Source organism: Acanthopagrus latus, chromosome 18, assembly GCF_904848185.1.
Source record: "Acanthopagrus latus isolate v.2019 chromosome 18, fAcaLat1.1, whole genome shotgun sequence".
In the NCBI taxonomy this organism is placed as follows: Eukaryota; Metazoa; Chordata; class Actinopteri; order Spariformes; family Sparidae; genus Acanthopagrus; species Acanthopagrus latus.
In genome coordinates this window covers 27,374,036-27,399,974 of record NC_051056.1, presented here as the reverse complement: position 1 = coordinate 27,399,974, position 25,939 = coordinate 27,374,036, and the positions used below count along the sequence as shown (strand labels likewise).

The window sequence follows — 25,939 nt, the reverse complement described above, 5'->3', positions numbered from 1 at the left end:
TCCAAGGTGTGTGTGCTGTGTTGTTGATGCAGACTAATCAATGACTGTGTGTGTGTGTGTGTGTGTGTGTGTGTGTGTGTGTGTGTGTGTGTACCGTGTGCTGCAGCAGTGCACACGTCTCTCCACTAGAGGGCATCACCTACCTCACAGTTTGGGTGGAAACCTGCATCCACCTGCTCTGCAAAACCCACCAGAGATTTTAACACACGACTCCTCAGTATATCTGATTTATTACTGATAATGTTGTTGCACACTGTGAATCGAGCCTGTTGTCACTTTGTCTCTCTCTGAGCTTTGATTTCAGATTGTGAAATGCTGATTTACATCAATAATTTCTGTTTTCAAGTAAAAATATGACAACAGAAGCCTGTTTTTTTTTTGTTCATAGACCTTTTCCTGTTCAGACTGAGCAGAAAATAATTATATTTTCTCTACCATTCCCAGTTTCATGTAAGGAAAGGAAAGTTTTCAGATCCTATCTTAGAAAAAAATGAGTAATACTTATGAAATAGAAATACTTCAGTCACTACGTGTAAAATCCTGGTGCTGATGGGAAGCCGGGAATCATTCTGTTGCCCAGAAAACATTTTACAGTTGCAGTTTCCTCCTGAACGACTGAAGCAGGTGGGGACAAAAAGAGCAATCGTAACATAAAATACTTCCATTCTGCTCGTCCGCTGCCGTCTGTGGAAGCCCAGAGATCCCAAACTGATTTGAAAATTAATCATTTACACCTCATTAAAGCCAAAATCTTCACTTTATAAGCCGATAAGCTTAATGTGTCGGTGTGTAGCCTGTCTGAAGTGGATGTAAAGCTTGATTTGTTGGCTTTATTCACATAAACTACTATAAACTACTATTTTAGAATAGTTTTAAATATCAGTATCATATTGTGACCCACCCTAGTCGCCCCGGTTAGTGGTTAAATGTTTAATATGCTGCAGGTGGACTGATGTGGATGTTTCAGGGCCGATACCGACTGTTAGAAATCAAAGAAATTGGAAACTGATATTTGGGATCAATTTTCATTTCGAGCAAATATTAAACTCTTGGTGTCGAAACCCTCTTTCTCTTCTCTCCACTACATTTAGTCACTTTGCAGATTCTGATCATTAAGTGTTTACCGACCGTCGTGTGAGAGGAGCCAAAGGTGCCATTTTTAAAAAAGTGGTTGATTTTAATCTGCAATCTGACAAAAGAAAAAGAAAGAAGAACAGATAATGATGATTGGAAAATGCTGAATATCTGCGTCTGATTATCGGTCTACTGAAGATTAAAAATGTGTAAAACCAGAGTCATTGTTCCTTCAGTGTGTTGTTGGTCTACGTCCCTCCAATAGTTTCTCTTTAGTCATAAAAGCATCTGAGTGATGTTTTATTATAAATCAAACACAATAAAAATCATGAATCATGAGGAAAAAACATTTTGTTTGTTATAACTTTAAAATGAGGAGGAACAACCTCGATTCCTCCTCATTTTAAAGTTATAATAATATGTTTTGTTCATGTGCTACATTTTCTCTCTTTATTCTCTTCATACCTCTCCTCCTCCTCCTCTCCTCCTCTCCTCTCCTCTCCTCCTCTCCTCTCCTCTCCTCCTCCTCCTCTCCTCCTCTCTCCTCCTCCTCTCCTCTCCTCCTCCTCTCCTCTCCTCCTCCTCCTCCTCTCCTCTCCTCTCCTCTCCTCCTCCTCTCCTCTCCTCCTCCTCCTCTCCTCCTCTCCTCCTCCTCCTCCTCTCCTCCTCTCCTCCTCCTCTCCTCCTCCTCCTCCTCCTCTCCTCCTCCTCTCCTCTCCTCCTCTTCTCCTCCTCCTCTCCTCTCCTCCTCCTCCTCCTCTCCTCCTCCTCTCCTCTCCTCTCCTCTCTCTCCTCCTCCTCCTCTCCTCCTCCTCTCCTCCTCCTCCTCCTCCTCCTCTCTCTTCTCCTCTCCTCCTCTCCTCCTCCTCTCCTCTCCTCTCCTCCTCCTCCTCTCCTCTCCTCTCTCTCCTCTCCTCTCCTCCTCCTCCTCCTCTCCTCCTCCTCTCCTCCTCCTCCTCCTCCTCCTCTCCTCTCCTCCTCTCCTCCTCCTCCTCCTCTCCTCCTCTCCTCCTCCTCTTCTCCTCCTCTCCTCTCCTCTCCTCCTCTTCTCCTCCTCCTCTCCTCTCCTCACCTACTCCTCCTCCTCCTCTCCTCCTCTCTTCTCCTCCTCCTCCTCTCCTCTCCTCCTCCTCTCCTCCTCCTCCTCTCCTCCTCCTCCTCCCCTCTCCTCTCCTCCTCCTCCTCCTCCTCTCCTCTCCTCCTCCTCTCCTCCTCCTCTCCTCCTCCTCCTCCTCCTCCTCCTCTCCTCTCCTCTCCTCTCCTCTCCTCCTCTCCTCCTCTCCTCTCCTCTCCTCCTCCTCTCCTCTCCTCCTCCTCCTCCTCCTCTCCTCCTCTCAGGGATGACCAGGAGAACTGGAGCACCTCCATCCTCACCGGATCCTGGATCAGCTGTTATCTCTACACCCTCCACAACAAGATCAATCGGAACAGTTATGCAATCTTTTTTTTTTTTTTCCTCGCTCACCTTATCGATTATTTGGGATGTGTAGTCACGCGCTTCAACTTTGCCAGTGTGAACGCAAACGGGAGGACTACACTTCCCGTCACGCACCGCGGCTCGCCCCTCGCTGCTCCACACACACACAGACACACACAGTGTAGTGAGTGTGTAGTTCGCCCCACTTGGAGATCCGCTCATGATTCACTTCATTAATAAGTGAAGAGTTGGTGTCATGGCGGAATCTGCGGCGTGTCCTGCCTTCCAGCTCGGCAGACCGAGATACGACCAGGTGAGTCGAGTTTATCTGCTCCGATCTGCAGGTTTTTGTTGTTTTTTTTAAAAGGCTGTCGGGTTGAAAAACATCCTCCTCCTCTTCCTCCTCCTCCTCCTGCTGCTGCTCCTCTTCCTCCCGGATGCTGCTGGACACTTCACAGCCAAAGTTGCCTTCGATCCGCGATCAGCTTCTTCTCTAACGGAGCCGCGACAACTTCCAGCCGCTGGTGAACTTTCTGGCTGGGATCGGACCCGGTTCTGAGTGGGCTCCGGTTGGACCAGGGGCGGGTACTGCGTGTCTGTCGGCTCTTCTCGACAGATTTCACACCCTCTGCTGCTCTGAGAGACATGAAACCAGCATCGTCAGTGTGTCTGGATACAATCCGCAGATGTAAATGTGTTTATTCATCTTTTCTTTATTTCACGGATCTCATCAGAATCTCAGTTTCAGCTCCCTCAAGTGTTCCTGCTGCCGACCGACTGAGTCTCCACCTGTGATGGATGAGATGAACGGCCTGTCCGTCCTCATCTTGAGCCCATTACTCATTTTTTTTTTTTTTTTTACGCCCTCTGAAAATGAATTTGCGTCGCTCACCCCTGAAAGATAATGTGACCTTCACGTCAGCAGCTGAAACCTCGCTGCAGTTATCTCAGGCGCCTGTCATTCATTAAACAGCAGCTCTAAGAGAAAGATTATTTACCTGACGGTGATGCAAAGAGTAAAGTTCATATGGACGAAAAAATCCAAAAGCCGAAAAGAAAGAACTGCCTGCTAGAGACCGGACCAGGAGTTCAACATTTCCAGTTGGAAAAGTCAGTCAAAGTGCAACGAGATGCAAAGAAAACTGCAAAATGGCCAAAAAAAAGACGCAAGACGACCGCCGGCGATGCAGAATGGCTTCAAAGAGAAGCAAAATGATCCACGAGATATAAAACAACTGTGAAGAGAGTCAAAACGGCAGTAACAACCGAAAACAACAACCTTAAGTAGAAGCACAACAGCCTCAAAAAGCTGGAAAACAACTACAAGTGATAAGCACAAGAAATGCAAAAAGACAACAAAGAAATACAAAACAACAAAAGACTCAAAATAGCTGCAAAAAAAGATGAAAACTGGCTGCAAAACGATCACACAGAGACGCACAATGGTCACAAAGAGAAGCACAACCTCAGAGACTCAACATAACTGCAAGAGGACAATAACGAGATACAAAACGGCTGCGAAGAGACAAAAGGACCAACAACCGACCGGACAGGACACATGACAACAGCACAACGAGACTCACAGCGACCACAGAGACGCAAGACGTGACTCAGAATGATCAGAAATGAAGATGCGTAACTACAAAAGGACACAATAAAAAACTTCGAAACAACTCCACAGGCAGAACATCCCGAAACGGCAGCAAACAAAGATGATCAGCAGCCACAAACAGATGCAAAATGACCACAAAAAAGATACAAAACGACCACAAAGAGACACAAAACAACCACAAAACGACCACACGTGCAGATCGTCCACAGGCACGCGCAAAAAACAAGGATGTGCCAAATGAGACGACGGTGAACCGACACAGACACACACATAAAACCACAAAGAGACAAAAACACAACTGCAAAACAAACAGACACAAAATCTTAAAGAGTCAAAAAAACGATCACGAACAGACGTAGAAACATTTGGTTTGTGTCTCCGGAGGTTCTTGTCCTGATGTCGGTCCGTCATCCACTCATGATCACACCAATTAACACACAGAAGCCTGATCAACACTTTATTTTACACTCTTTTGTCTGACGCAGTCGTCATCACAGATTCTAATCTCAGATCACAGTAACCGTAAGGAAAAGATTCTCCTCAGTCCTTTTGTTTTATTTCATGTGTTTCCCAGTACATCTCACATCCGTCTGACCCCTACAAACCTTTTTTTTTAATTTTTTATTTCTCCATCTGCAACCTGAAGTTCACGTGGGCTTGACGAAGGTGCTGTAACACTTTTCACTTCCTTACGTCAAAGCAGTTAAAATTAGGCCAGTCCTTTGAATCAGCACGAATCTTTGCCTTTCTGCCGCGCTCCGTCTCTACCCGAGCCTTGTTGTGTACTCTCCGGGGAGCTGGAGCTCATGCATAATTAAAGCCGGCTTCTCGCATTGGATCCTGTCTTCTACCCCACACTTACAAAACAGCACTGCAGCACATATGGCCTGTCGGAGGAGGAGGAGGAGGAGGAGGAGGAGGAGGAGATGTGTGATGGAGGGATGGCAGGAAAGAAAATGCAGAGATACATGACGGAAAGATTCATTCATCCGCGGTCGTCGGGAGGACCGAGGAGGGTGTTATTTTCCCGTCATTTCAATTAGGACCCGGTGCTGAACAGATAATTAGAATATAGAGGGGTTTGTTCCACTGTTGTTTTCTGCCCTTCATAACTGATAAATGTCTCCGAGGGAATCTGATTGAAGCTGCCATGTTTTTCGCCCATCTGGTTCGCCAAAAGAGACTCTTGGCATAAACTGCTACGGGGCCTTTTCAGACTGTTGGCACACATGACGAGCGATTGGCATGCTGATGAAGACGGCGGGGGGAACAGAGAACAGGGCGCTTGACCAGCAGCTCCAGGCCTCGCTCAGAGGAATGTGTTTGTCACATGTAAAGTAACTCAGGGTTGTTCGTGCAGGTTTTTTTAAAACTGTTCGTCGCAAGAAGCACATTTTGGTTTTACGTCTACAGTTGTATTTTGTCCCATTGTTGATTTACTCGGCCTGGATTTGTGCGTGGAAAACTTATCGTGCCAAGAATCAAAGCTCATAGACCCTTTTTTTACTAATGATTCAGGGCTTTTAACTGCGTCTCACTTCATTTAGCAATCAGAGGAAGGATTAATTGTCCTGCATGGATATTCAAAACATACAGTTACTCAAGTAATTACTAAAAATTTGCTTTCAGTCAGGGTGTGAGATGAGAAGATCGACTGACTCTGCGTGTCTGCGCGCTGGATGTGAAGCAGTCGGTCATGTTAGCTTAGCACAAAGATCGGAAACGGTGGTAAACTGCTAGAAATCCACCTTTTAGCATTAGCATCTTGTTTCTTTTGCTTGCACTCGCTAGCTGTTTCCCCGTCCTTCCAGTCTTTGTGCTAAGCTAACCATCTCCATGTTGTAGCTTGATATTTAATAGCTATTTTTCCTAAAATGTAGGCCTATTACATTAACATTCACCTACATGACCAGAGCTAAAACTTAGGACACAGAGGTGTTCATGATTGTTTGTCAGAATCAGGGTATTTAAGTGAGTTTTTTAATACAAAGTTGAGGTAGCAGTGCAGTTTAGCTTCCAGTCAATATTCATACTCCTTTGGTAGCTTCCTCATGTGAAGTCAAGCAAGTGGTCGTTTAGTGTCTCTTGTTTGTTCAGCTGCAGGCCATAATTTACGCAATGCAGTTCAGCTACCAGCCGACATTTAGACTCTGTCAGCGGCAGCTTTTGCAAACTTTTCAGTCCCATTCATACTTTCTAGAGTCTTTCCCACTTTTCAAACCAGTCAAACTCCTTCAGCTGCTTCTTCATACGAAGTTGAGCCAACACTGCAGTTTAGCTCCCACTAATTTGTGAAGTCATGCAGTTCAGCTTCCAGTCGATATTCACACTCCTTCAGTAGCGTCTTTATACAAAGTAAAGTAAGTGGTCGCTCCCAGCTGATATTTCTACTCCCTCAGCTGCATATTTATCCAGATTCACTCCAGGAAAACAGTTTAGCTCCCAACATACACTATAGTTCACATTCGTCATTCATTTCCCATTTTTTAATCTTCAACTTTTCTTTACTTGTTCACTCTTTAAGCCAAGAACTCCATTCAAATCTTTTAAAGATAACATGCAACTTTTCAGTCCCACTCACAATAACTAGACTCACGTCCCAGTTTTCCAGTAACTCTTCAGACTCCTTCAGCCCTTCAGCTCTTGGGCCCTTAAGCCAGCTATGCAGTTTAGCATCAGCTTTTTTTGAGACCCAGCATTCACACCTCAGATTCTCCAGACGATTGCCGTCTGTAGTTCCACGTTAACCTCATGAAGGAAGTATTAATAACAGAAGGATGGGGTGACTGTTTCAGGCTGTGTGTAACTACAGTATTATCCATTCACAGAGCGCAGGATCGTCTGCTGTTACTGTGTGTCTACCTTTATAAAGTATTAACTAGTTTTCATGCCGTCTCTTCTAGGGTTCATTCCTCGGTCGTCTGAGACACTTCATAGACGTCATCGACCCCAGCACGCTGTTCGTGTCTGAGGTAAAACATCTGTACTGTGTGGCTGATACATGTTCGCACCATGTGGCTGCAATATATATGAAACAGATACAGACACTTATTAGAATTTCAGATCTGATAATCAGTCAGACTGATCATTTGTCTTGTGCTGGTTATCAAACCTTAATGAGTGACGAATGGTAATATTTTATTTAAGAAAAGTTGCAGCTGCTTGTAATTAGATGACACCAAACATTTGAAGGGATTATTTAAGTTCTCTGTCTGTCCCTGGTGGTCTAGTGGTTAGGATTCGGCGCTCTCACCGCCGCGGCCGGGGTTCGATTCCCGGTCAGGGAACTACCTTTCTTGAATTTCCTCTGCGATCAATAAAGTATCTATCTATCAAACCAAGATGTGAAGAGTTGCTGTTTCCTGTGTGTGTTTCAGTGACTGTGTCCGATCGTGGATTTAAAAAAACTGATGCTGTTGTGATTTTTCACTCTTATCTGACATTTTACAAACAAAACGATTCAAGTTATTGGCAGTCAGTAACATCCACGGACGTTCACGTAAAATGTTGTTGCAGCCAAAACCTTTTTACTCAAATGTTCTTGGCTTCTTTGTTAAATCCTTCATGTTCATTCTTATCCAGCTTCTTCTTTAATTGTTTTCTCTTTTCTTTTGTCTGCAGAAACAGTTGAAAGAAAGCATCAAACTACTTGATGACTTTAAACATGGCACGCTTCCACCTGGAGTCTCTGACAGTCAGGTGAGTCTTTATCGACGTCGATGTGATACAAATGAAATGAAGTTTGCTGCATAATGTGATAAAAACAGAAAGATGTAAATGATCGTGATTGATTGGAGTTCTTCTCTCCAACTGCGCCGCTCACCTGTGCAGCTGTGGGACGCCCAGAAGATCAAGCAGGTAAGTGCTTCACCTGTCATAAATGTCATAAGTTAGCCGCACCTCCATGCACTCGAGCCTCTTCTGGTGCAGCATGAGGATGATGTCATGCTCTCTGCACGCAGGCCATCATTCATCCTGACACAGGAGAGAAGATCTTCATGCCATTTCGAATGTCAGGTACGACCTCAGATGAAGATCTTTCTGACAGAGTTGTTGAAGTTTCTCCATCGTTTTGTCAGCGTGTTTTTTTTTTTTTCTCACACTGACAGTCATTTCTTCGCTTGTGCAGGTTATGTACCATTTGGAACGCCGATTGTAAGTCCTCATATGAAAAGTCACACGTTTTTATTTTCGTGCATTTCATAGAAGTTAACTTGGCTGTGCAGACGCCCATTGACATGGTCGTGGTTGGAGATAGATGAAATGAGACTCAAGACTTATTTTGCCCCAGAAATAAGTTCTTATTCCCTGGTCTCATCTAGGTCATTGGCCTTCTTCTCCCAAATCAGACTGTGGTGTCTACCATTATATGGCAGGTACTGTAAACAATCAACATATTGTACCAACCATTGCATTTATTGTACATTTTGAACATCTGGTAAGCTTTTATTGTGTACGTGCAGCGCTTCACCACCTGCTGTACGCTGCAACCAGGGCATTGTAAAACAAAGTGCTGCTGATCTGTGTGCTGTGGCTTCTTTCTCTCCTGCCTCCACCTTTCTTATTTCCCTCACTTTCTTCCACACTTTCTTGTTTTTCCTTTTCTCCTTTAACCCTCTTCCTTCCCACAGTGGCTGAACCAGAGTCACAACGCCTGCGTGAACTACGCCAACCGCAACGCCACAAAGGTGCAGGAGCTATTTACTGTGGATGATCTCAACTCCTTAAAATAAAACAGTTAACTTCCGGTCGCTTTAGATTTTAGATTGATGTTGTTTCTTCTCATATGAGAATAACACGTGTTTTCTTAAAGACACTAACTTGTGTGAAATTATCAATATAAGGACTTTTTATAGCAGCTGTATCACAATATTTCTGTTGCTCCTCCTCAGCCGACGCCAACATCCAAGTTTCTTCAAGGCTATGTGGGAGCTGTGACCAGCGCTGTTTCTATCGCAGTGAGTGTTCAGTAAAATCTGATATCAGAATATTTTCTGTAGGGATGCACAGTATGGATCTCTGTCAGCTGATACTGATAACAACAACTACCTGCTTCATAGGTAGAAGCACCATGCTATTTTTCTGATCTGGCTCCTGTCTCTTTAAGGCCCCCCAGTCTGCTCTGATTGGTCAGCTCTCACAGGCCTGAGCAGGCACCAGCCAAGGTGTTTCTACATCAGCTCTGCCAGTGTTTTCATGACCATGGCTGATTATAAAGTTGCCTGATGGCTCTTTTAAGTGCCGGTGATGAATGTGGACTGTGTGGATTTTTTCCATTACTTGAACATTTTGAGACTTTTTCAGTATTCTTATAGGACCTGGACCTGCTTTATTATCAAAAACCTCTCTTTCTGTTATGTGGGCCCTTTAAGTTGCTCTGAGATTTATGGATCGCAGTTGCGTAAGTTACGGACGAGATTCTCGGAGCACCAGGTTTTTAATGCTCAGCATCTTTACTGAGTCAAACGTCAGCACAAATCTGCAAACATTTTTAGAAATGAGGCCCCTGATGTGTCTTTCCTGATGTTACAGTGAGTTGCAGCAGCCATGTTTTTCTTGTACTTATAGGTGGGACTGAATGTGCTGATTCAGAAGGCCAACAAGCTGAGCCCTGCCACCAGAATGATAATACAGAGACTCGTCCCCTTCCCAGCTGTAGGTGGGTTTACAAAGGACCCTGTGTGTCACGTAACGACCCCCTAATGATGTGGCCCTCTGCTGGTGTCACACAAAATCTGCTTGTTTATTGCATTAATGTAATTTCTGTATATGGATATGTATTTTAATGAAGTTGAGTCGTTTTACAGCCGACCAACAGTCCTGTATGACCTCACTCTTCAAAGACTGCTTTAAGATTACAGTTTAATAAGTCTGTGGTTACGTTTGGGCTTTGTTTTAAAGGAATTAAATGTTTTCTGTTACTGTAATTCTTGTGATCAGCGTCTGTTCTTGTCCTGTGGAATTGAATCCAGTTAAAAAAAAACCTGCCTTTGTCTCTCCAGCCAGTGCAAACATCTGTAACGTGGGCCTGATGAGACACAACGAGCTGTCTGAAGGTGTCGACGTTCTGGACAGCAACGGGAAGGTGGTGGGATCGTCCAAAATTGCAGCGAGGCATGTGAGTTGAATTTTTTGTCGCTCGACTGCATTAAACATGGATATTCTCGCCGATTTGTAAACGTGAAGGTGGCTGCAAATTCATTACTTCCTGCTCGGCTCCCGGCCGTCACTCAGCACACGTTCTGATCTCGTGAAAGAGGAAATTAAATCCGAGTCGTTGCAGTATTTGAAATGAAGCGTGTGCACAATGTTCTCATCCTCTTCCTCAGGCGATCATGGAGACGGCGTTCACACGTGTGGTCCTCCCGATGCCGATCTTTGTGCTGCCCCCCATCATTATGTCCTACCTAGAGAGGTTTGTACTGAAACGTATAGTTGTTGTTATAGTTTTTCCTTTAATAACTTTTGTTATTTATAAACATAAAATATGAAAATGCTCCCAGAGCCTGAGGTCACATCTGTTAATGCCTTCTGTCTGAGCAGCAGTCCAAATCCCAAGAACGTCAGTGTCACATTTGAGAAGCTGAAACCACTTAATCTTTTTTCCATTTTTAGATAAACATTATTTTAAAAACAGGAGAAATGTCTCCTTTTATGCTGCGTTGATTAGACATCAGTCAGGATGAAAACTCTGCCTCTATCAGTGGTTCTCAGCCTTTAATCAAATCAGTGCTGCCCTTCATCAGCGGTCACATGTTTCGTGTTGTAACCTGTTTAACCGAGAGCCGTAAGAGCCCAGTAGAATACTTATTAAGTAGAAAAAAACAGAGTTTATTGTGTTGTGTGAACGACACCGTCGTAGAACGGGAGAAGACAGTAAGAGAAACTCTATGATGAAATATAATAACTCATGAATGTCAGTCTGTCCCGAAGCTCATTTAAAAAGCAGTTATAGAAACTGATTTAATGATGACGATTTAATTCTACTATTAGTTCATTATATACATATTTTTATACCATAGACATTTATAGTTTGCATTTAAAAGAGCTTAAAACCACGCTGTAAAGTTAAAGTTAGCTGGTGACAAAGCCATAGTTAGTCTTAGCTAAAGCCAAGTTTAGCATCATCTGCTGTTTCCTCCCCGTTTATCCCACAAAACAGAGGCTCAAACAGAGGCTGAACTGTTTCCGCTGAAAGACGATAAGTAAAGTAACTAGCGAGATGTAGCTAACTGCTCCATCAGCTCCTGACATCCTAAAGGTTCGAACGGTTTTTTAATTTTCTGTCTTTACGATTGTCCAAACCCTTCACTCTCAGTTTCCTCCTGTCTTCAGATGGCCTGCTGCCGTCTGTCTGTGCAGGGAACAAAACCTACAGTACATATTAATGAGTGTAATAAGCCAGAGCTAACATATGTTGTGCCCCACTGAGTCTAATCAGCATGTGCTCATTCGCTAGATCATAAAAAAGAACCGGCTCAGAAGCTCAAACGGATGAAATGATATCGCCTATTGTGTTTCCAAAACACAAAGAAGTCTGTGAATAAAAATAGAGTTTCTATTTTCTGTGCGACTGAATAAAAGAGGATACGTTCAGTCAGACTCATTAAACAAAGAACTGGGACTTTGGCGCAGACAGATAAATCTCCCGCCCACTAATTGTGGAAAATAGCTCCCCCAAATCTGCACATGATGGTTTTTTTCTTCCGTGTCCAAGAATAACTCGCGGTAGTCACCCGGGAATCGATCCACACAGAAGGCTCATGTTTGCCTTTTTTTTTTTTCTCCCTGTCTCGACTCGTGCAGGCTGCGATTTCTGCAGAGCAACCGCAGATTGTTGCTGCCGATCCACAGCGTCGTGTGCCTGGTTACCTTCGGCCTGTCGCTGCCCGTGGCCATCAGCTTGTTCCCCCAGATGTCTCAGGTACAGTAAAGCGTCGGCTCAACTGTCCTCTGTGCTGCGGATCCAAGGCCAGCTGGCTGAGAAGGGAGCAGCTGGGGAGGAATTCAAATTACTTATACACCACTTGAAATGCACGTCCGCGGCCTCGCGAGCCTGCGTTCACCTCTTAGCTCCAGATGTGTCCTCCAACGTCTAATTAAAAAAAAAAAAGCCAAGTGGGTTTCTCCAGGCTCAGAGAGATGCACAGCTCGAATATTTTGCCTTTAGTCTTCATGGTTGTTTTTGTTTTTTTGCAGATCGAGGTGTCTCGCCTGGAGCCGGAGATCGCCATGGCAACAGATTGTAAGGTGGTGACCTACAACAAGGGTTTATGATGGATGTCGGCCGGTGTGGGAGAGGAGCACGGAGGCTCTGATGAGGAGGGAGCTTCAGTAGCCGAGCCGGTAGATCATCGCGTACTAACTCCGGGTTTCTAAACCTGTTTTTATTTTTATTACACAGTTATCAAGAAGCCGGCGATTATTGTTGAGCCGCGGTTTCTTCTGACTGGCTTGAAAGATGATGAGGAAGAAGAAGAAGAAGAAGCAGCTGTGTATATGTGAAATCAGTTTCTTTTTCTAGAATTAATACATTTATTTTAATATGTATGATGCAGTGTTTCCCTGCACACAGGCCACACGATGCTGCACACTCAACTCTAGTTCGTATCTGCTGCTATTTCCTCCAGTGACGAAAGGTTTTAACCCTGCAATAACTGACTTTTTGTCCACTTGGGAATCCGTAAACACATGATAAGATATATAATCGCCTCCAGCAGGTTACTGAGCAATGCGGCATTCGTTTGAACTCCATCTGTCTGCTGTTGGATTGTGAGGAGAAGAGAAGTTGTGAGCTGAGTGAAAGAGACTCTTTCATGCTCATTCAAGCCTAATTTCTCCTCAATCAGTTGATCTAAACCCTTTAAAAAAACACAGTGACACCTGCCAGGCTCTTTGAATAAAACAAAGGATAAACTAGATTCATCCGTTCATACAGGACTCTAAGGATGATGTCATGATTTGATGGGCGTGGACATGATGTAAATCCTTAAACACCTCCAGGAGATGTTTCGGTCCTTGTGTTAGGCAGAACGCCATCATTGAAAAACACTCCAAAATGAGGAAATATCTCATGGAATAATGTTGTTCATCCATCGGGAAGCGAGCAGAGTCTATCAGGCACATGTAGAGAAAACCATCTCCTGTAGCCACGATCTTAATCATCTCGAACCAAACTCCTCAGACACTAAGATCACTAAATCTACAATCCTTTGTTTGTTGTACCAATGAAAGAGTTTGTGCTGAGCAGTTCACAGTTGGATAAACAATCAGTGCCCTCTGCTGGACACACCAGGTATCTACCTGCCTACCTTTACCTGTTTGTTATTCATCGTCCACCAACACACGGTGCTGCTGATCCACCTGCAATAAACTCATCGGCTGATTCATTTGATTGGTTTGTCGGTCAGTTGTGTTGTAATAATGGCGACGGGTCCTCTGTATATTTGTCTGTCAGCCTCTCAGCTCTGAACCCTGCAGCGCTGATTTATTCTGACAGAAAACACTGACGAGGGAATAATAAAGGATCCACCGTGTCAGCTGCACTGTGGACCTGCAGAACTCGACTGTCTGATCTGTGTTTTTAGCCAAATGTTGTAAACTAAACTCTCCTTCCTGAGTCGTAGGACGTCTGACTGTTTTTTTTAACTGTGTTCCTAATGAAATAATGATTTTGTACAATGTGAAAGTATTAACTTTATTATTAAACTGCTGATGACGATGAGCTAGTGTTTTTAATTTGTTTTGTATTATACTTCTACAAGGTTATTAATTCATGTTTGCGAGTCAAACACTGTAAAATATTTATCTATATTATCTAAAAAAATATATATAATAAATAACTTTTATCCACTTAATGTTGTGATTTTGTGTTTGTTTCTGGATTTCCGGAGCGTCGTTGCTTGACTGTTTGCATCATTTACTGAACATTACTTTCTATTTACCTTGAATTTATTTTATATACCTTGAATTTATTTGTCATATTATTAACTGTATGATTAGATAATTAATCCATCAATTAATCTGCAAATATTTGGATTATTTGATTCGTCCCTGTCTTGGTTGTATTGGCAGGTGAGCGAGTCATCGCTGAGGCATTTTAAGTAGTTTTTCACTGTTTCCATACATTAAATTGATCAATCATTGACCGATAAATCAAAAAAGATCATCAACAGAATCAAGAATATTAAATCATTTAAATAAGTGTGTTGTTTCTTGCACCACTGTGGTAGTTTATTATGCCAGGTGTGAACTGTGAGTTAAACAGTGACGTGAAAAGTAGCATGATATCATTAATGAGGAAAAATTAAAGGTCCATTTCGTGTTTTTGTGTCTTTCCCAACTTTTGTCAACTGTTTTGTCTTCCCCAGAGACAAAACATCAACAATACAACATACTGAGTGGACAAAAATAGGTTTATTTATCTCTTTAAAACAAGCAAACAAAGAAAGAAACAAAACAGTCCTGCACACCTCTGCCGACCCAGGTGCATCATGGTCCTACACCTATCCTTCTACCTGTGTAACCTTGGATGCCCACAGTTTTATTTAAAACATTGATTTTATGATTTCCTGGCTGCCCTGTTTCATTCTAGTGATGGAGACGTTACCAGGTGGTTAGACGACCTGCATCAGAGCCGTCCTCCAGCTGCCTGCAGGTTTTCTTTATTGTCTTAACTGAACCCTTTGAAACCAAAACACCTTGTACACCTTCAGACTGAACATGTAATACCACCGGGGACCTGAGAGGCTGAAGAGACACATTTCAGTTTGATTATAATCTGAAGAGACGTTGGTTTATTGGTTTTATTGTCCAAATAACTGACATTTGTGGCTTAAAGTACATTAAAACTAAATAAATAATTAAGGAAATAATTAAACTAAACAAATAACTCTCATCTAATTAAACTAAAGATCCAGAATAATAAAAAAAAGCTCTTGATATTAAATTAAAAACACTCTCATTTAGTCTCCATGAAGCCGCCTGCTGCCCCTGCAGTTCCCTGCTCCTCCAGCAGGGGTCGCTGCCGCGGCTCTGAACACACAACCCTCCGTGTCGTCGCGGGTTCAGAGGGGAAAGGTCGTCACAAACATGGCGGCTCCCCTGGATGACATGTTTTCCTTCTGCGTGGATCCCGGCAAAGCTGCAGCGAGCGTGGACGTCCGATTTATAGACAACCTGAAGGTGAGCCGGTTCCGATTCTGTCGGTCGAAACGGATTCACACCGAAATGTGAGTTTATACGGAGCGAGAAGCGGCTGTCAGGGAGGATCGCTGCCCGGGGCAGGGCTCACTCTGCCCGGGCTCACTGGCACCAGGAGGACCCGGGGACCGGTGCATGGAGCAGAGTGTTCCCTGACGGATAGAGATTTGTTCAGAGTCCAAAACTAGCAGAGGGGTTCTGGTTCTGGTTCTGGAGTCAGAAGATATTTATATCATAACACGTCACTGACACCAGATAATTAAATGTATATCTCTTTATGTTGGTGGGAGAAGAGATCATGATTCAGTCTGCAGAGGAATGATCAATGTATTTTAGTCAGTAGAAGACACAGTAAACTGAATATCTGTCGGTGATCAATATATAGATTAGAGTTATCAATTCAGTTGAGTTATTTCCTGGTTTGTCACGTTTAGTTTGATGTGCTTTAAGCTGCAACATTCATCAAAATAGATCCACAAACATTTAAATGTGGAGTGGGTCCCTCAGTGTCTGCTACCTGGACGAGATAAAACATCTGAGGACATTTAATAGATTAACAACAACTGTCTGGTTAATCAATACATTAACTGACAGTGAAAATAGTCCTTGTAATGATTAAAAAAAAAACAACGGTAGCGTATCACCACTGTATTTAGTCCACGGTACATTTAACCTCCTGTCAATATAACCAAGAAAAAGACTAATCAGATAATCCAAATATTTGCAGATTAATTCAACTGTTTCCCTGCGCAATAAGTTCAAATACAAAACAGTATTAAAGAGATTTTACTACTAAATTCAAGGCAAATAGAAAGTAAATGGTGTAAACAACGACGCTCCAGAAGTCCAGAAACAAAGTCTTCACAACATTAAGTGGAGAAAAGGTATTTATTATATATTTTTTAGATAATATAGTTAAATATTTGACAGTGTTTGACTTGCAAACATGAATTAATAACCTTGTAGAAGTATAATACATCTGCAGTATAATATCAAAAATCATTAATTCATTAGGAACGCAGCAGTGGAGTCAAACGTCCTTCCTACGAGTTTGGAAGGAGAGTTTATTTTACAACATTGGGCTAAAAACACAAATAAGAAATATTGAAAACTACTTGAACGAAGTCCTTTCATAATAAATGTGATGTGTTCAGATGTTGTTTCTTGTATACAGCTTGTTTTTAGTTTTTACTCGAGGTCCTTCTGTAAAATGAAAGTAGCCGACCGTGATTCACGCATGTGTAAAACGTAGCTGTTGGACTCCACAATCGCAAAACAGTGCAGCATCCAGTAGCCAGAACCGAGAGCAGAACCACCAGAACCACCAGAACCACCAGGGGGATGTGACACAGGGGGACAGCTGAGACCAGGACGGGTGGCGAAGCAGCGGGACGTCGGCCTGTTTGCTCCACCGAACGAGACCGGAGACGCTGTTGCTGTGAAAAGCGGCCTCAGAGACACTTGCTGTGTCTCAGTTCAGGGTCTGCATCCTTCAGAGGAGCATTTCAGGGCCAATTACGTAACTATGCCGTGCGAAGGCTGTCCCAATCTGAAGGCTCGTCCAGATGCAGCCCACAGATGCTCCTTCTTTTCCCAGTTTTTGGAGGATGCACTGCTACGATCCTTCGTGGCCTCACATATCCAAAGATTCTTTGCATGCCTGAAAAAGAAGACAGAAAGAGAGAAAATGGCGACATCGCGTGGCGTAGATCATTACTGTTGATGAATATAATAATCAGTCGCAGCCGTTGTGTGTTTCCCAGTGGACCTGACTGTGTTGGTGTGATATTCTCCATGTTTTCAGGGTAAAGGTCTCTTCGCCAAAAGGAGCATAAAGAAGGGAGATGTCATATTTTTGGAGCGGCCTCTGGTCTCTGCCCAGTTCCTGTGGAATGCTTTGTACAAATATAAAGGTGAGATGTTAAGAAACTAACAGTTACAATCAGTATTATATTGTCATGGTGATGTAAGACTTTACAGTATCTTGTCTTTACATCGTGATGTGGCACAAGTTGTCTCTCCTGGTTTTGAAGGCCAAAAAGTAAAAGTATGTGATCAGAGTTTGATTTAGAAACCTTGTTGTCTCAGTGTTTCACCTCTGTCCGTCTGCTCTGCTGCGTCTCTGCTCGTCCAGCCTGTGATTACTGCTTACGTGCTCTGGAGACCGCCGAGGAGAACGCGAGGAGACTCAGCGGCATCCCCGGACTCAACCTCCCTCATCCTGAGCTGTGCCGCGTCCGACCGGAGCTGCACCAGGCCTGCCCTCAGTGCCAGGTCAGCACGATCGGGACGCCAGTCGGCTCGGAGACTCGATTGATTTTGGGTTTTTTTTTTTAAATGCCTTAACAGAAGAAAGATCCTTTGGAAAAAGTGGTTCGATCAGGAAACATATCGATTTAAAGCTAGCTCTGGTCAGAGTGGAACTTCCACTGCGTTAGCGAGGGTTGATATGACTCGTTCATTGATTTCTAGAGGCCAGAACTGAGAAAAAAATCTGTCAGTCTCAGTGACAGACGCAGACAAAGTGCTTATCCATGACACTTTCTCTGTATTTGCACTTTTGCATCTATTTTAAAGGCTGCACACACAACTGCAGCAAAGTGTCTCATGTTCCTGAAGCTGCTTATAATGACAACTTTATTTATACTTTTCAAAATACAGTACAAAATACAAGTTATACAGGTTAGTTCTCCACTTTAGTTCGGACCAAAGTCACACAATAACAGTAAACTAACCAATAGATGGAGGCAGCGGGACGCCAGTCAAACTTGTGTTTTTGAGGTAAAAAGACTGGTTTGGTAAAAGAGGTCTGGCAGCTGTTTCTGATTTTAAATCCTCATCTGTATGGAGCTCAATTATTTCCACGTATAAAAACTGTGTGATTGTTCATGGGTGCTTTATTCAGCTGGACCGGTGGGAAATGTCTCCCATGGCTACAAATCCGATTCCCCTTTCTGCACAAGACGTATGAATAACGTCCTGATTGCAGCGACCTCACACAATTACAGTTGCTAGGAGACGATGAACGGTGATTTTCAATTAGTGGTTGAGGAGACCGAGCAGCATGCGGGGGGGAACAAAGGTCGCTACAAGGAGACCAGAAGTTTATTATATGTTTGATTCAACTCATATTGTTATACCCGTCTCCTGAAGTGAATTGTGTTTTTTCTCTACCTGCTCTCTTTCTCCTTCTCCGTCTTCAGGTGATGTACTGCAGCAGCGAGTGTCGACAAGCAGCAGCGGATCAGTACCATCGAGTTCTGTGTTTGGGTCCCTCCCAGGAAGATCCGGACCATCCCATCAACAAGCTGAAGGATGCGTGGAGGTGACAGAGCTTTGGGCCGATATGGTCGTGAACGTGCTGTTTCTTTTTTAATGCGACGACTCACTCTAATGAGAGCTCACCTGTCTTCTGTTCAGGAGCATGCACTATCCGCCGGAGACCTCCAGCATCATGCTGATGGCCCGGATGGTCGCTGCTGTCAAACAGGTGAGTCTCTGTTGGAGGTCTGTGAGGTTCCGGTGTTTGCACTTATGTTGCATGTATTCTTACAAAACAAAGCACTAGATTTCTATCACTCACTCGTCGTTGTTCTGTCCTTTAAATACAAACTTTATGGTGTTAACTTTGCCCAAGTAGACGTCTTGTGATAAAGCAAAACTCGGCACACACAGTGACATCTGGTGGCACGACTACCACACCTCACTGAATAAATAGTTTCAGTCTCGTGTGGTTTTTTTTGTCTGATACGAAACATTTACGTATGTTTTTTTTATGGTGTAGTTTCGTTCAGGTGGTGCTGAATGAAACTCGTGTTTAAACCTCGTGGTTGATATTTATGTGTCGTTTCATCTGAGTTGTGATGTGATGTTGTTAGAGAATGACACGAGGCTCATTACATAAATACAACTCAAGCTTTTGCTTATATCCTTCTCATGTGCATTAGAAATCTAAGTGTATACATTAAAACTATCCGACTCAAAGTACTTAATGAACAAACGTGAATAAAAGAAGGAATCATATTTGGAGGAAGTGCTGTTCATAGGTTTAAATGTTTTGCGTCTTTATAAATATTCTCATGTATTCTTCTCTCTTCTCATCCCACTAACGTGCCGTTTGAATACTTTAGCTGCGAACTTGTTAAAGCTGTGAATGAATGAAGCACCGATGATGTTTGAAGCTGTGAACGTCGTCAGTTACATGATATTCCTCACTTGAAACAAGCTACTGGAAAAAAAAAAGCTTTGGAGTGTTGCCTACCTCTCATCTCAAAGCTTTATAGCTGCTCTAATTCATATTTTTCTAGAAACAATAGATGGTTGAAGGTAACATCGTAACAAACCAGCAGAGAGTCGTCACGGTGTTTTAGTGTCTTTCAGCTCTTTGTTTCGGTTTGTTCTCCTCGACCTCGTGTCCAGCAGGCAAATTAATTCTGCAAAAAAAAAAAAGCTTCTCATGAGCTGACTTTACACTCCAGACACAGTTCGCATCTCGCTGCTCAACACACTGAGGGATATTTCCCACAGGAGCCAAAACAAGCGTGAATATTGGACTTGCATTTATTAGGTGGTCATAAACATCGCTCCTGATGAATGCTGATATATCTGCTAACAAGTTCTGTATAACAAATGTATAAGGTGGTGATCTGAATATGTAGGTTGTGCAGATTTTGCAGCTGCATTGATTGAACAGGGAATCAGGAATGACAAATAAAGAAATATCAGAATATTTTCCTCTCTTGGAGCAGACACGACCAAGAGTTCAGTAGAGATTATCCTTCAAAAGACATCAGGCTTGTTTAACAAAGATAAACTGCACACTGACAACATGAAATACGCTACAATAACTGACCGACACTGGTTGTTGTTAATGTCGTCCAGGCCAAAGACAAAGCACACTGGCAGAAGCTGTTTTCGCACTTCTGCAGCCGGGCGGCCAACGAGGAGGAGGAGATCGCCCATAAGCTCCTGGGAGAGAAGTTCAGAGTAAGTTATCGTCACGTTACTTCTGCTCGAAATGTGAAATTGTTGAAGTGCAAAACGTGTGAAGTCCGGCAGTTCAAAGACGACGTCGTGCTCACGGTTCTTTACAGCTGCGGGAGCAAAGCATGACGGAGTTATTCCCTCCTGACGGGTTTTAATTCCCTCCGCGGCCACGTGTGTGTATGATGTGTTTCTGTTATGTAAAATAATTGTTCCATCTCTAACTTTTTGTTTCTTCAGGGGCAGTTGGCCTTGTTACACAGCCTTTTCAAGGCGGCACTTTACGATGATCATCTCAATCGGGTAAGAAAGAAACAACTCGACTGTGACGTCTCACGTTTCTTCATGTTTTCTCGTACAGCTCCTTTAACTTTAACTTTACCACATTGGCAGTTTGCTACAGAATTGTTTATTATGATATTGTTGTGACATCCAGAATAATATTTATATGCTGATGTAACTGGGGCTGGTTCAGATAGTGGGGACAACTTATAATAACCATCATTATTAAAAGCGATTTAAAACTGAGCTTGTAGTTATTTCACTGTCAACAATGAACAAACAATGAAAACCTTTATAAAAAATTAATGAATCCTTAAAGGTCAATAAACATCAGTTGCATTCATCATAAACAACTGCTTGATATATGGCTGATGTTGCATTTCATTCAGTCTGAAAGAGGTTTGATTAAATTAATAATCATCCGGCGCTGATGGATAACTGACGATGTGGTCGTGTTGCAGTGGTTTGTCCCCGAGGGTTTCCGCTCTCTGTTTGCTCTCGTGGGAACTAACGGACAAGGCATCGGCACCAGGTAAACTCTCGCCTCTGTCGTCCTGCACTTCTGCTTCAAACAGGCCCAAACCCAACTACAGCTGCTCAACATGAGTTGGGTATATTGGGATATTTTAGTGTTTCATTTGATTGTTTATTCTGTGACGTCTCTGATTTTTTTCTAGTGTGTCTTGTAAATAATTTGGCCCCCAAAAATAATGTGACACATTTCCCAATATTCCTAACTTTGAGTAATGTATATACAACTTATAATAAGATGGAACACTGTGAATTTTTACAGAATACAATACATATCAACACAAAACACCTGTACAGTATAAGAACACTGTTGTGTGCAGAGGTCAGCTCAGTGCAGGAACATTCACAGCGCTTCCGTTCTCCTCCTCCAGCTCTCTGAGTCAGTGGGTTCACGCCTGCGATTCACTGGAGCTTCCCGCCCAGCAGAGGGAGCAGCTGGACTCTTTCATCGACCAGCTGTACAAGGACATTGAGAAAGGTCACAGTTTTATCTCAGTGTTGCAGTTATTATTTGGAGTAAATTATTTTTGTCTCAGCTGAGCAGATTTGCAGTGCTCGTATTGTGTGAGCGAGTGTTATGTGTTATTGTCTGCGTCGTTGCATCGACACCGTGACATTGCTGTAACTGTTATGCAACCTATAATCAGATCTCGACAAAGGTTAGAAATGTGTCTGTTCTCTCTGTAGAAACCGGAGACTTTCTCAACTGCGAGGGCTCTGGACTGTTTCTGCTTCAAAGCTCGTGTAAGTCACGTCAACGCTTCAGTTTAAAGTCGCTGTTCTTGCTCACGAGGCCGACTGACGACCCTTCTGTCGCCTCTTTGACCCCCGCAGGTAACCACAGCTGTATACCCAACGCAGAGGCGTCATTCCCAGAAAACAACTTCCTGCTCCAGCTCAGCGCCCTCAGTGACATCAACCCAGGAGAGGTCAGCTGACGCGCCTGGGTTTGGAGTGATTAATTCTGTCCGGGGATAGACGGGCCAGAACATCCCTCTCTAGCTTTGTGTGCTCCCTTGTCAGACGGTATTAGAAGGCAGAGACTTTAAGGATTGGAGTGGGTTTGTCAAGCTGTCAGAAAGATTGAGAAGCCTTGCATCTGCGCGGCACAGTAATGTCACAGCAGCCGTGTTACTTTCACAGCAGAGCTCTCCTTTGAATGCTGCCTAAGACAGGAGCGCTTTGTGTAGAGAGATGGAAGGATGCCGCAGCTTCCTGCGTGATGGGGAGAAACGGGAATAAGAAAAAAGTCCAGTAGCATGTTCACGATGCTAAACTGTCATTTTTTTAAGACTTCTGGGCTCAATAACTTCATGTTGAGCGTTCAGCTTTTTGTTTTTCTTTGAATTTCCAGGAGATCTGCATCAGTTACCTGGACTGCTGTCAGCGGGACCGAAGCCGTCATAGCAGGCACAAAATCCTGAGGTAAACGTCTGACTTCTGATGAATCACTTGAACGGGGTCACAGATTCCATCTGGATCAATAAAAAGCCTTCCAGGCAATAATGAGCAGTCTTGAGGCAGAGACGCTCGGGGTCAGAGGGCCACCGCTGTGCTCACACTCCTCATTGATCAGCATGATGTCCATCCTTGAATTGCACCCCGACACTAAAAGAGATCAAGTTTGTTTTGTGTGTCGCGTAAACTTTTCACTGCAACCTGTGATAGTTCGCAGCTCTGGTACCACTCACACTCTGCTGGTGTGAACCTACATGGGGCCCCAAATATCACACCAGAGGAAAGTATTATTAGCATCATAAGCATTAATTACAGTATAAAATAATGATATGCTGTCATTTTCTAAAGAGCAGAGCATAAAAACACCTCTTAATTAATTGAGCTGTTGTTAGAGGTGCGACAATGTGACTGGTGTAATATTTTTCCTTCTCAGGGAAAACTACCTGTTCGTCTGCTCGTGTCCAAAGTGCGTCTCCCAGATGGATGAGCTGGATGTAACATCAGAGGAGGAAGAGGAGGAAGAAGGCGAGGCAGAGGGTGAAACGGAGGGGGATGAGATGGAAGATGAGATGACTGATGTCTGATGAAAGACTTGCTCCGTATTGTTCTCAGCCGCTCCCGTTCCTGCCGCCACGCTCAGCAACCATTGAAGCACCGGAAGAATAAAAACGTGTGGCCAAAACGTCTCACCAACACATTTCACCCATTCTTTGTCTGGTTTTAGAGATCAGTCACAGAGAGGTTTCCTTTAAATGAGGTGTGTGTGTGTGTGTGTGTGTGTGTGTTGGTAACAGGACAATGAAATGATTTTATTGTTCTCACTCTGCTTCAGCACACTGAGGGTTTAAATAAACTAAGACTTTAAACTGTCAAGAGTTTTTCACATCCATATCAGGTAAACAGTTAAATGTTTTATAGGAGATATTAAATATAAATATAGGAGTAAACAGCTTCTCGCTCTGTAAAGACAGAGTTGAGCCGTGGCGTCCTGAGGAGCGATCTTGGTAGCCAGTGTTAGCGGGGACCGCTAGCAAGCAAAGCAATATGTAACACTGACTTCAAACCTCGGCAGAACAAATAAATTGTTCCTTTCTAAGTTGAGAACGTTACTAATGAGGAGACGTGTTGCTGATGATCTGAAATGTCTCATGTAGAAGCTTTAACGACCTTCAGGGAACAGCGTATAAAAGAGATGGAAGCTTCTACACAGTTCATGAAATGTGGATTAAAACACCTCTTAATACTGAGTTAAACTTCTTGCGCCACTTGGTCGCAGCAGCACCAGTTGTAATCTTGGACGTCTCACCTTCAAGCAGTGAGCTCGCTCACATCGCTCTCCCCTGTTGTAGCTGCTAAAAACATGAGAAAGAAAGATTTCAAATTGAGCCGCATCTCTCTTTTTTTTTTAAGTTTGGCAATAGCAGAGTCGGGCTGTTCTTCCGAGGTTAGACGACCTACGCGTGGTATTCAGTAAAACTGATTCCACTGCAGTCAGCGTGCTTGATTGAGAACAACTGAGCCTAATTAGCACATTCTGCTTTACTGGCACACAATCCCAACTTCTTTAGTGTCGGGTTTCTAAATCTGAGCACATGAAGTGAGTCCAAGAAAGACGTCATTGAAACTGTAGTTCTGAACCACGAGAAGTTGTCCTCTGGACGTCTGTAATCCAGGCTGACAGAGTGACGCCACTGAAATCTTCATTCTGGACTCTGTAAAGACGTCGCAGGGTTGTTAAAGATGAACGTTAAAAATGATGTCAAAAAAAAAAGACACCTCCTCTGTGGGTGTCTCATGAACATGAACATTAACTCAAGGTGTTTTTCAATATGTTTTGCTCTGTGGGAGTCTTTTCCTCCTATGTTGATATAAAACTCAGAGCAGTTTTAAATAAAAGCTGAACTGTGTCGGTGGATCTGGTGTGCTGGAGCACCGAGTCAAAACCAAGCTGTCCTCTTACTGGCTGACCCGTCCGACCTTCAGCTCCTCTGAACCCAGTTATCACTTCTTGCACCCGACGAAAAGGAAGCAAAGTGATTAAGCCAAGATCAGTTTGTTCTCAGGTGTTTAATTAAGAAGCGTACACGACTTAGATGACTATGCATTCTGTCCCGAAGAGGCTTTTTATTTATATTCTGTTGTAATTACAAGTCTTGTCATACGGGAGGCATCCAGCCAGTGAAATGTAGTTTGGTTTTCACGCTGTGATCTACGGGCTCGGGTTAAACCTTTCTTAATGTATTATGGAGACCTTGAGTGGAAAATTGCTTTGTCAGTAACTGTTTACCCTTTTGTTGAGAACTGTATTTCAAACCGCAGCTCGGCATGAGTGAAATTGCAGCTGCGGCTGCCCACGCATGAATCAATATTACAACAATGACTGTAATCACAAATCCCAATATTTTCAGCTTCCAGACAAAGATTGGAAATATCGAATGAGTAATCCCAGTTTTCTCCGGCTGGCATTCAGCTCAGCGGCACAGGGAGAGGATGGCTTCCCACGTCGGACCAGTATAATTTAAATATTGTGGCGGCGGCGCACAGGAGCCGAGCTGCTGTCGTTTTTACTACTCTGGCATAAACCATTGAAATTGGATGTCTGTTGAGTCATTTATCTGGTTTACACACCTCCTGCCTTTGCTACAGAAGATTGTACTGGTAAAATATTTGTTCAGTCATTGCATATTAACCACGAGTCAAATTGTCGTCCTCGAGGGGGTTCGGGTGTTCACTAATCATCGCTTTTCTTTTTCTTTTTCTTTTTTTTTTTACGACTCTTTCTCTCCATGCAGCCTTTTGCTTCGGGCACTTTTAACACGGGGGGATATCTCATTTCATATCGTTAATTACTAAATGGATTAAAGGAGGTATTCTACTGCCAGTGCCCGCCAGTCAATCACAGCTCACATTGACATTAAGTGCACACTAATTGGTGCCAGCAGATACTGGATAAGAATGAGTCAACAGTAATTGTGTCTTTGCAAAGTTGAGAGTAATCCCTCTACTTTTCCCCCGCTGCCTCCGGTCGCCCGCGGTTGACATTTCTCCATTAACCTCCTCGGTTAACTTCCCTCCCGTCCCCTTCAGTCGCTGCCGCACTCGCATCACATGCTAATTCGCCCAGGATGCACAAAAGAGAAGCAGGGAGAAAAAAAAAGAGAACATATTATGTCCATGAAAGGATGCACACCTGGGACCCTGCACAACAGGAGGCCGGACCTCTGGACGCATCCTCCAGTTGAAGCTCGCCCTCTCCGCCATCGGCTGTCATCCTCTGAAGCCGCGCCAACATCGCTGCGGGAGCTCTGTAACTTTGGAGCGTGGAGCTGAACCGCAGGGGTCGAGCTCGGGCAGGCGTATGTGTCGGACTCCACATCACA

At 43.6% G+C, this 25,939-nt stretch overlaps 2 protein-coding genes and 1 non-coding gene across 4 annotated transcripts; all 3 read left to right on the top strand.

Moving 5' to 3' along the window:
• Positions 1-2,591: 2,591 nt before the first annotated feature.
• sfxn5b (sideroflexin 5b) lies at positions 2,592-13,960 on the top strand. 2 transcript variants are annotated; one of them, XM_037078200.1, is made up of 14 exons: positions 2,592-2,804; positions 7,007-7,075; positions 7,725-7,802; positions 7,935-7,961; positions 8,066-8,120; positions 8,233-8,258; positions 8,426-8,479; positions 8,735-8,791; positions 8,996-9,061; positions 9,672-9,762; positions 10,106-10,221; positions 10,433-10,518; positions 11,910-12,027; positions 12,303-13,960. In XM_037078200.1, the coding sequence occupies exons 1-14, from the start codon at positions 2,748-2,750 to the stop codon at positions 12,378-12,380; spliced, it is 978 nt and encodes a 325-aa protein (XP_036934095.1). In that variant the 5' UTR covers positions 2,592-2,747; the 3' UTR covers positions 12,381-13,960. The 2 variants fall into 2 exon arrangements, with proteins under 2 accessions (XP_036934095.1, XP_036934094.1); XM_037078199.1 differs by lacking the exon at positions 2,592-2,804 and adding an exon at positions 5,047-5,435.
• trnae-cuc lies at positions 7,319-7,390 on the top strand. Its single transcript has one exon. It is a non-coding gene; the product is annotated as a tRNA-Glu (tRNA).
• A 1,178-nt stretch (positions 13,961-15,138) lies between the features above and the next one.
• On the top strand, positions 15,139-23,432 carry smyd5 (SMYD family member 5). The gene is made up of 13 exons (XM_037078034.1): positions 15,139-15,287; positions 17,110-17,218; positions 17,440-17,579; positions 18,509-18,630; positions 18,726-18,795; positions 20,187-20,291; positions 20,529-20,591; positions 21,032-21,102; positions 21,473-21,579; positions 21,789-21,845; positions 21,936-22,030; positions 22,456-22,526; positions 22,993-23,432. Exons 1-13 carry the CDS (start codon positions 15,195-15,197, stop codon positions 23,141-23,143), a joined length of 1,254 nt encoding a protein of 417 aa, XP_036933929.1. The 5' UTR covers positions 15,139-15,194; the 3' UTR covers positions 23,144-23,432.
• The last annotated feature ends 2,507 nt before the right edge of the window (positions 23,433-25,939 follow it).

What these genes read in the sequence shown, in the direction of transcription:
- smyd5 (XM_037078034.1), top strand. Translation starts at nt 15,195, where the DNA reads ATGGCGGCTCCCCTGGATGACATGTTTTCCTTCTGCGTGGATCCCGGC. An exon ending in TGCTTTGTACAAATATAAAG is followed by an intron (nt 17,219 to 17,439) that starts GTGAGATGTTAA and finishes CTGCTCGTCCAG; the next exon opens with CCTGTGATTACTGCTTACGT. An exon ending in ACGATGATCATCTCAATCGG is followed by an intron (nt 20,592 to 21,031) that starts GTAAGAAAGAAA and finishes GTCGTGTTGCAG; the next exon opens with TGGTTTGTCCCCGAGGGTTT.
- sfxn5b (XM_037078199.1), top strand. Translation starts at nt 5,349, where the DNA reads ATGCTGATGAAGACGGCGGGGGGAACAGAGAACAGGGCGCTTGACCAG. An exon ending in GCACGCTGTTCGTGTCTGAG is followed by an intron (nt 7,076 to 7,724) that starts GTAAAACATCTG and finishes TTTTGTCTGCAG; the next exon opens with AAACAGTTGAAAGAAAGCAT. An exon ending in TACCATTTGGAACGCCGATT is followed by an intron (nt 8,259 to 8,425) that starts GTAAGTCCTCAT and finishes GGTCTCATCTAG; the next exon opens with GTCATTGGCCTTCTTCTCCC.